This window comes from Chrysochloris asiatica, unplaced genomic scaffold (genome assembly GCF_000296735.1).
Source record: "Chrysochloris asiatica unplaced genomic scaffold, ChrAsi1.0 scaffold00015, whole genome shotgun sequence".
NCBI lineage: Eukaryota > Metazoa > Chordata > Mammalia > Afrosoricida > Chrysochloridae > Chrysochloris > Chrysochloris asiatica.
The window spans coordinates 985,706-996,239 of NW_006408533.1; the positions used below are offsets into that span (position 1 = coordinate 985,706).

A 10,534-nucleotide genomic window follows, 5' to 3' on the forward strand; every position below is an offset into this window, starting at 1 on the left:
AACAACAACAACAACAACAACACAGTCATTCAGTGTCTTGAGTATATCTCTGATCTTAAGTATTCATAAAAAAGCAGCAGATTGCACTGAATCAAATAGGCTGTGAAGGACAGAGAGCTCATGGATTTACACTTTGGAAGAGCTGGTTGACACAAAGGAATACATTTTTTTGTTTATAAATAAGTGTTTATTTATTGAGCACTCCAGTGAAAACAAGACCAAAATATCTGAAATTTCCCCTTTCCTCAAAGAACCTACAACCTTATGGGAAAAGCAGAAAATAAAAGGAATGGGTTTTTAACGATTGATTTTCTGTGAAAGTGGTTATGGTTGGAGGGCCTTGTTGTTGTTATGAAGTGCCATGCACTAGGTTCTGACTCATAGTGACCCTGTATTGGGTTTCCGAGGAGTGGCTGGTGATTTTGAGCTGCCGACGTTATAATTCAAACTGACCTGTGGTCTAGTGTTTATCCTACAGCACTATACCAGGACTCTGAGGTCATGGTGGCATGTATTAGGAGCAGAGCAAAGTGGTGATTTAAAGTGGTTACGAATAGGGCTGCGAACCGCAAGGTCAGCAGTTCGAAACTACCAGCTGCTCTGTGGGAGAAAGATGAGGTTTCCTGCTCCTGTAAAGATTTACAGCCTCAGAAACCCTGTTCAGGGTCGCTATGGGTCGGAACCGACTTGACGGCACTTAACAACAACAATAAATTCATCTTTGCATTTGACTTTCTGACTTGAGTCAAATCAAGAGTGACACCTGGGCTTCCTCTTCTACGTCACCTGCATTTTGTGCACCTAGACCAAGTGATCCTACCCCAAATCAGCCTTTATTGTCACATATGCCTTATTCAACAAATGTGCTCTTGATTTTAACCAAGGGAGCTAGGAAAGAGACCAAAAGAGCCCCTGATTTGGGCATCTCCAAAGTTCATGCACTTCCCCTGGGTCACAACAGTATCTGGACATGTGTGTGGTTCAGAATGTAAACAGGTTATCCTTTCCTTCAGAATCCCCAGGTGAAATAAGTGCTTAATGTGCTTGACTTCTAACCAAATGTTTGGAGGTCTGAGTCCACTCAGAGACACCATGGAAGAAAGACCTGGTGATCTAATTCTAAAAAAATCAGTCCCTGAAATCCCTGTGGAGCATAGTTCTACTCTGACACAATGGAGTCAACACGAGTCAGACTTGACTCAACGACAACTTGTTGGATTTTGATACTCATTCCTTTAAGATCACGGGCTGTGGAATGCTCACAGTCTGTTGTGTGAATGTCAGGGGCTTGGAGACGAACCCCATCCACATCTTCCTTGGATAAGGGGTGGAGATAAAAGTTCCTAAGACTCAAGAGGCCTGCTTTTGTTGCACCCAGATTTTACCGCTAAGGTGCTTGGGATCTCCAGCCTTTCTTTAGGCACCGTGGGTTTCCATGACCTTCAGAATGCTGGGTGTGTGAAGTGGATGCTGGGGAGACCATGCTGGGGCAAACATTGCCCTTGCCTTTCCTTTTTCCTGCCTTTTAATTTTCCCCAGCCAGTGGTGGTTGTTCCTGTCACCGTGGCTTTCCTTAAACTAGTCCACCTAGTACTCTGCTCTGCATACCTGTCACAAAAAGGGCAAATGAGTGTCTCAGTGGCTGAGGGAGTTCATTTCCATTGTAACTACAATTGTAAGGGATTTTAATTCATGACTAGGCTCACTTGTTTCCACCTTTATATAAAGTTGGTTACTTGTGTGATTGTTGAGTGGCTGTGAATGAATATATGGGTATTTGTGTGTGTGTGTTCTGCAAGTCCATTAAAGAAACTTGAATAGAATGAAGTCATTATTTGGCTAGCATTTTAAAAATCCAGTTGTCTCTTTTATCCTTTATGACTTTTTTGTATTTTTCAGAACGAAGTAAAGATAATGTTGAATATGGAGAAGCCAAACCTCTCCTCATTTCGTGTTATTTTGAGATACGTTAACCCTGGAATTGACACTGTATTTGGCCGTATAACTCTATATCCATCCCGGTCGAAGGCAGGTAGGTAAATTTTCAAGCACCTTTTCAATTAAGAAATGATCAATTCTCAGAAATCTGTCAACCTTCAGAAAATACTAAGTTTATTTCATTAGAACATTTCTGTACGTGTCCTATCCTTTGTTGTTTTTCATGCTCTAAGTGTTCTGCTTCTTTATATCACACTATTAAATTTACCGGAGTCCTGGTGCGGCACTGTACAATAAGCACTGGACTGCTAACCACCGTGTTGGTGGTTCAAACCCACCAGCCACTCCTCAGAAACTCTATATAGGGACTACACTTAACAACAACATTAAATGTGTCATTAACTGCCACTTAAAATACCAATATAACAAGCAGTGTACCTTGGCTGCACCCCATGGGTGCACCCCTGCATCCTAAGAGAAAAGCTAATTTATAACTTATTCACACGAAGTAAGCCCTGATGGCTCTGTAGGATAAGCACTGGACTTCTAACTGCAGGGTCATCAGTTCAAACCCACTCTCTGCTTCTTAGGAAAAAAATAGGCTTTCTGCTCCTGTGAAGATTTGCAGCCTCAGAAACCCTATACAGGGTCGCTATGAGTCAGAACCAACTAAATGGCACTTAACAACATTAAATTTATCGTTAACTGTCATTTATCAAATGAAGAGAAACTGAAATACATACTGATGAAGATCAAAGGGTAGAACCTTCAGTTTGGATTGCACCTCAAATAAAGAAAAAGAAAATTCTCACAACTAGACCACTAAACAACAGCAAGAAATCAAATAACATATTGCATTAGGCAATTATGCTGCAAAAGACCTGTTTAAAGCATTAAAGAGCAAAAACGTCAGTTTGAGGTACACCAGACCCAAGCCATGGTCTTTTCAGTTGTCTCCTATGCATGTGAAAGTTGGACGGTGACTATGGAAGACTGTAGAAGAATTGATACATTTGAATTATGGTGTTGATGAAGACTATTAAAAGAACAAACAAACAAACAAAAATCTGTCTTGGATGAAGTACAGCCAGGCTGCTTGCTTCTTAGAAGCAAGGATGATGAGACTTCATTTCTTGTTCTTTGGACATGCTGTCAAGATGTATCAGTCCCTAGAGTAAAGTGGAGGGTCGACAAAATAATGGAGGGCCCTCACAAGATGGCTAGATCCAGTGGCTGCTACACTGGGCTCAAACATAACAACAGTTTTGAGGGTGGCACAGGACTGGGCAGTGTCTCATTCTGTTGTGTGTAGTGTTGCTGTGAGTCAGAGCCTGCTCCAGGGCACCCAACAACAACAACAATATGAATTGGAATTGACTGGTTTGGAGGGTTTTCATGTGAAGTAGGTGTCATCTTTGTGATGTTGCTTGAGAGACAGAGAGACATTCGATTACTTCCCTAACTTCTCACATTTTTTTCAAGTAAATCACAAAGTTCAAGGAGGAATGGGTTGGGGATGGGGAATGCTGTGAGTTCTCGGATGGGGTAGATAGTTAATGAGCTTAGCTGCGAACTGAAAGGTTGAAGATTGGAGTTCAGTAGAGCTGCCTCAGAATAAACACCTGGTGATCTACTTCTGAAAAATCAGCCACTGAAAACCCTTGGAGTGCATATCCACTCTGACACACATGGAGTCACCGCAAGTCAGGCTAGACTCAATAGCAACTAGTATTTGTAGGAATTCTTAGATGAATGCTGAAAAGCATGAAGCTGAAGAGTACTCCAGATAGGCTGTATAATCTTTATTCAGCATTGGAGGACGGAGCACAGTAGAAGAGAACAACCCGATCATAATCAGAGACAAGACCAAGGAATTAGTGCTTCCATCAGTCCTGGAAACAGGCTCTGGGAAGCATTGGGAATCCAAAGATACACAATAATCAATGATTTAAGGACAGATTTAAGTGCTTTTGCTGATTAGCATCTGTAGCAGATGTTCCCAAGGGGTGTGTAGTTGGAGGCTGATGAACTCGTAACCAATAGAAGAGCTACCAGATTTGTTTTATCATTTAGAATCGTTTAGCACCCATATCCTCAGATGAGTCTCATTAGAACTTTGTGAACTGAAGAAGGTTGAAGAGGAAACAGAACTGAAATTGCCTGCGTCCATGTCTCCAGATGCCCACTTCCTCCTATGTGGTAGTGGTACCAGCGGTTTTCCCTCTGTTAATCCACATTCAGATTTGTTTTCTCATTCCCTGGATCACCTTTCCTACATCCCCAAGATGGTGCCAGGAGCTGCTGTTATCTATTCCCATAGTAACCTATATTGCCGTTTAGGGTCATTGAGTCTGTTCTGATTCATACCAACCTTGTATAGGGTTTCCAAGATTACAAATCTCTGTGGGGGCAGAAAGCTTCATCTTTCTTCATTGGAGCGGCTAGTAGGTTCAAATCACCAACCTTGAGTTTTGCAGCTCAGTGCTTATCCTTCAGAGCCACTACGCTCTCTCAGCTTCCTCCTAAATGGTACTGTGGGCTCCTGGTGTGGTGCTGTAGGATAAGCACTGGACTGCTAACTGAAAGGCTGAAGGTACAAAACCACCAGCCACTCCTCGGAAACCCTTTGTAGGGTTACTATGAGTCAGAACTGACTCAGTCGCTGTGTTCATACTCTACCATAGGCCCCTGAGTTCCGATCTCTGTCCCTGACCAGCCCTGCCTCCACCATCAGCCAATAAAGGCCACTCTGCCTTGTTCACTGCCATGCCTCCAAGACCCTAGCTTCATACCTGCCACTTAATGTGTATCCCAAAGATACTTGTTGAACAGAAGAGTGAAAGCAAGGATTTGTCACATGTATTTCTTCCAAAAAAAGAAAAAAAGTTACAGTTGAATTCAGATGCAACTGTTTTATTTGTTTCTGAATTGTCTGTAGAAAAGGGAGGTGGGCCTGTATATTTATAAAAGCCAATCTAGGGGACAGGAGACTACTGAAATCTTTGCCTGATGAAAAGATCATAGAGTCAAGGTCTTCCGTGTTAGGCTGTATTCGAACAGACTAGAAGACATATAGCATAGGTAGGGTTTGGGATCCCGCATGGAGTTTGCTGTCCACTGACACAGGCAATGAGGAAGGCCCTAACACATAAGATGGATGCTAATTTTAAGAAGTCCTGGTGTGGCGCTGTGAGATAAAGCACTGGGCCGCAAGGTCAGTTTGAACCAGAAGGTCAATCTGCCAACTGCTCCTTGGAAACCTTATACTATGAGCTGGTTCCAACTTGACAGCACTTAACAGCAACGGTTTTAAGAAGAGAGGAATGGAAACAGAAAACACAGAGAAGACGTGGGATAAGTGAAGTTACATTGTGGGCTTTGCAATCAATGACATGAAATAAAATATGTATGAATCATTAAATGGAAAACTGATCTGCTCTGTAAGCCTTCACTAAAGTCATAATAGAAAGTAAAAAAAAAGAGAGAGAGAGAGAATGTCCTATCATTCGCTCCTGAAGGCTTGAGCTTGGGAGGTAATAACAATCGCAAAGATATTAACCAGATGTGGCTTTGGGGCATCGCCTGTGTACCTGGCATGGTGCCAGATGGTAGGCACACACCAAGAGAAAGACGTCATACCTCCTGCCTCAGGGGAGGTCCTAGATCTCCTCTGTTTGATGTAATAGGAAGCATACTGTATCCTGAAAACAAACAAACACACAGAAAACCCAAGTGTTTCTTATAACAAAATCAATACATGTTTTTTAAAAGAAATATTAAAACCTCTAAATTACAGATAAACAATAAGGAGAAAATAATTTGATCGATAATATATACAACACTTACTACATGCCAGGCACTTTCTCAGCAGTGATGTGGGCTAATCTATTTAATCATTTAACAAATGAAAAACATCACTCACTCAAAACCCCTGCAGAAATAGCCACTGCTAACATCTTACCGATATCTCTCTGGTCATTTTATGCATCTACCTGTGTGTATACATGTGGTTTTTAAAAATAAGGTCAGTAAATAGAATGGACCAGGGAACTCCCTTAATCTTTTTTCAATTGTAAACTGAATAAGAAATACAGTATCTAAACCGTAGCATTGACAGCTAGCAAAATGCCCTGTGTTCTTCTTTTCTACCTCCGATAGGTGCTGTTCAAACCAAAAAGATCATCTTCCTGCCGAGTAATGAGCCAGCCTTTGTCACTGTCCCTGGAAACGGTTTCTCAGAACCATTTTCAGTTGTACCAGGAATATGGATTGCTTGTATCAAGGTGGAGGGAGTCCTCCTGGTAAGAGGTGGTTCTCAGTGGAAACTTCTGCAAAGTTCCTTCCCCCATAGGGACAGTCCCACTGACACTATTCCTGACAATTAAATATTGAAATTACAGGCAGTTCCCTTCTAGACACAAGAACCTATGAATCTATGATGACATTTGCCCTCAAATGACTTAAGAATCAAGTGTCTTCTGTATCTTCCAGCCAACTTCCCTCTGGGAAAACAACAAACAAATTATAACTCATAATGACCCAGAAATTAACAGAACAAGTACATATGTCCCTATTACTCAAAAGCTGATTTGGGACTTTTCCATCCTAAATCAGAAAGACACCTAAGAAAAGTCAGCCTTTTTTGGGAACTATACAGAATGAAGTCCCTGAAGGCAGATTCGATCCTACTATCCGAGGATGAGGCGGGAGGAGCCCGGGCTGCTCTGAGACACTCTTGTTCTTTTCTTCCTCCTCACAGGCATCCAGTATTCTGCCTGAACAGATTGCCTTGGACAAAGAAAAGGCTGTGTTTTCAAATGACTAGACTAGCCAGAGAAACTGTGGGGAGCTGGATGGATGAACCCACTATCTGAGACATCCCTCTTTCATATGTGATTTCGTGTCTGCTTTAGCTTATTGTGGAAAGGAGCCCTGATCGTGTTGCTAACTTTAAGATTGGTGGTTCAAATCTACCAGTCATTCAGAGGGAGAATGATGAGGTTGTCAGCTTCTGTAAAGGCTTACAGTCTGAGAAACCTAGGGAGCAGCTCTGCTCTGCCCTACAGGCTCACTGTGAATCACAATCAACTCAGTGGCAGTGAGGGTTTTGGTTTGGTTTGGTGTGGTTTTAGCTTATATCAAGAAGGTCTTTTCATAATCAAGTGTTTGGGAAAAGCTTGGGTTCATGAACCCAGAGCAGAAAACATAAAAACACTTTTTATTAACACGGCCCCCTTGACTGCCCAAGTTACCAAATCTCAGGCAATTCCCTTAACCCCAAGTCTGTTGCTTCTTCTCTATCAAAGAACAGCAATTGTAAATCAGGGTCTTACAAAGATACTGTGAAGGTTTGTGCTGTTTGTCCATGCCCTGTGGGGTTTTTGTTTTTTGTTTTTCAATCTTCTTGGCAGGAAGCTTTGCTGTTTTACAAGTTTACAAATGTTTCACAGATGTGAGAAATGAGGAAGAGGAAAATTCCATTAATACCCATGATGGGCAATAAGTTGAACTAATGGAAAGAAAAAAACATACATTTGAAAAGTTGCTTCATAGACACTGAAAATGCTTAGTGACTTTTAAAAAACTATCATTTTCTTGTTATTGTGGAGAATATACAGAGCAAGACATACACCAATTTAAGAATTCCTACAGGTACCATTTAACAACATTGGTTCCAGCCTTCCAGTTGTGTAACCATTTTCCCCTCCTTTTCTGAGTTGTTCCTACTCCACTAACTTAAATCCACTACCTTCTCAATTTCCTATCTGGTCTTTCAAGTTCCTGTTATCAGTCCCTGTATATATACTTCTTAAAAGAGCATAATACTCCAGGGAGACAATGCTTGCTAGTTAAACTATTGCTTAGTTCATGTGGGACCTCTACATAGACCAAGAGGCAGCTATTTGGACAGAACAAAGGGATATTATGTGTTTTAAAATCAGAAATGGTGTGTGTCAGGGTTGTATCCTTTCATCAACGTGTATGCAAATAATTTGAGGCGTTGGATGTCCTGTATGAAGAAGACTAAAGCATCAGATTGAAGAAAGGCTTATTGACAATCTGCAATATGTAGATGACACAATTTTGTTTACTGAAAGTAAAGAGGACTTGAAGTACTTATTGATGAAGATGAAAGACTACAGCCTTCAGTATTGATTATACCTCAACATGAAGAAAAGAAAAATCTTCACAACTGGACCAATAAGCAACATCATGATAAATGGAATTGTTTTACTTGGCTCCACTATCAACGTCCATGGAAGCAGCAGTCAGGAAATCAAACAATGTTTTACACTGGGCAAATCTACTGCAAAAGATCTCCTTGTTGTTGTTGTTAAGTGCCGTCGAGTCGGTTCCGACCTGCGTAGTGGTTACGAATCGGGCTATGAACCTTAAGGTCAGCAGTTCGAAACTACCAGCTGCTCTGCGGGAGAAAGATGAGGCGTTCTGCTCCCGTAAGGATTTACAGCCTCGGAAACCCTGTTCAGGGTCGCTATGGGTCAGCACTGACTCCACGGCACACAACAACAACAAAAGATCTCCTAAGAGTATAAAAAAGCAAAGCTGTTACTTTGAGGATTAAGGTGTGTCTGACCCAAGCCAGGGTATTTTCAGTAGCCTCAAATGTATATGAAAGCTGCACAGTGAATAAGGAAGGCTGAAAATAAACTGATGCATTTGAATTCTGGTTCTGAGGAATACTGAATATACCATGGCCTGCCAGAAGAACAAATAAATCTTCTTTTGAAGAAGTACAGCCAGAATGCTCCTTAGAAGCAAAGATGGTGAGACTTTGTCTCAGATACTTTGGACATATTATCAGGAGGACCAAGGAACACAGTGGTTCCATATGATAAATACTGGACTATGAACCACAAAGTCCCCAGTTCAATCCCACCAGTTGTTCCGTGGAAGAAAAAATGAAACTTTCTGCTCCAGCAAAGATCTAAAAGCCTCAGAGACCCTATATAGGGTCACTATGAGTTGGCATTGACTCTACGGCACACAACAACAACAACAAATCAGGAGGGCCAGTCCCTGAAGAAAGACAGCATGCTTGGTAAAATAGAGGGTTAGGGAAAAAGAGAAAGACTATCAAAAAGATGGATTGATGCAGTGGCTACAACAATGAGCACAAGTACAGCAGTGAGTATGAGAATGGCTCAAGATTGGGCAATGTTTTGTACATTATGAGTTGGAATCAACTTGATGGTACCTAACAAAAGTCATTGATTTTAAGGAGACCTGGTGGGGTGCTATAGGATAAGCACTGGACTGTAAGATTCTTTGAGTCACAAGGTCGGCAGTTCAAATTCACTAGCTACTCCTTGGAAGCTCTATACAGGGTCACTATGAGTCAGAACCGACTTTATGGCACTTAACAATGACAACAATTTTTGGTTTAAGATTTAAATTTTTCTTCAGCGTGGTGGCTCCATACAGTAAACACTGGACTGTGAACCATAAGGTCCGAGGATTGAGCCTGCCAGCCACTTTGCAGGAGAAGGATGAGGCGTTCTGCTTCCTCAAAGATTTAAAGCCTCAGAAACCCTATACAGGGTCACAATGAATTGGAACCAACTTGACGGCACTTAAGTAACAAGAAGAAGAAGTCTTACTTGTGGTCTAAGGTATAAAAAGTATCTCAGGATAATAGTTTTAAGGGTTCGTTCAACCTTCTTGACTCTGGAAAGTCTAGATTCCATGAAACTAGAAGTTCTATTCTGTATTTCCCATGTTTTGATCAAGATTTTTCTATGGAATCTTAAATTTAAATATTCAGTAAAGGTAGCTAGACACCATCCATTTGTTCTGGCAGTTGGTTCCAACTCCTAACAACACTGTATAGGGTTTCCAAAAAGCAGTTGGTGAGTTTGAACCATTGACCTTGATGTGAGCAGCCCAGTGTTTATGCTACAATGGCCCACCAGGACTCCTCCATAGTCTTCTCCTGTTCCTGCTCTTCTTCTTCCTCTGTTGTTCCAGGTGAATTGAGACCAATTTTTGTGCCTTGGAGGATCATTTGCAAACTTATAAGACTTCAGGCACTACATGTCAAATTGGGAGGAAGAACAGAAACACTAAACATGTTATTAGGCCACTTAACTGAGATGCCCCATAAAACTATGAGTCTAAACCAAGAAACTAAATCCCATGAGGTTCTTATTTTAAATAAAATCTTTTATCTGTCAGTGTTGTAAATATATCTAGCACACATCTTTTTCCAATTTAACTTCTTAATATGCTTCCATCCCATTTAAAAAAAATTTTATTGTGAATTTAGTGAAGGTTAAGAGAGAAGATCAAGTTTATATTCAACAAATTATACGCTTTGCTTCCTCTCAATGATTACAATCCCCTCCCTTCAACAACAGTTATCCTACTTCCTCCCAGTGACTTCCCTTTTACATCTTATATTTGACAAATGAACAAAGCAAAAATATTTGATGTACATATACAAAACAAAAAATATATATTCATTTAAATATCCTAAGGGCATATTCTGCAAGCCAGTTTCACACAGCCTTATTCCACCCCATTTTTTGGCAAAAAAATATTTTATTGAGCACGTATTAATAACTGTTAGTGTGCTAAA

At 41.0% G+C, this 10,534-nt stretch overlaps 1 protein-coding gene across 1 annotated transcript in view; it reads left to right on the forward strand.

Annotated features, from left to right (window-relative positions):
* Positions 1-10,534, forward strand: part of LAMA3 (laminin, alpha 3) — a 368,228-nt gene that overhangs the window by 176,220 nt on the left and 181,474 nt on the right. The window contains exons 20-21 of the mRNA XM_006835121.1: positions 1,900-2,032; positions 6,097-6,239. Coding sequence (XP_006835184.1) covers positions 1,900-2,032; positions 6,097-6,239 — 276 coding nt within the window. The remainder of the gene's footprint in view (positions 1-1,899; positions 2,033-6,096; positions 6,240-10,534) is intronic.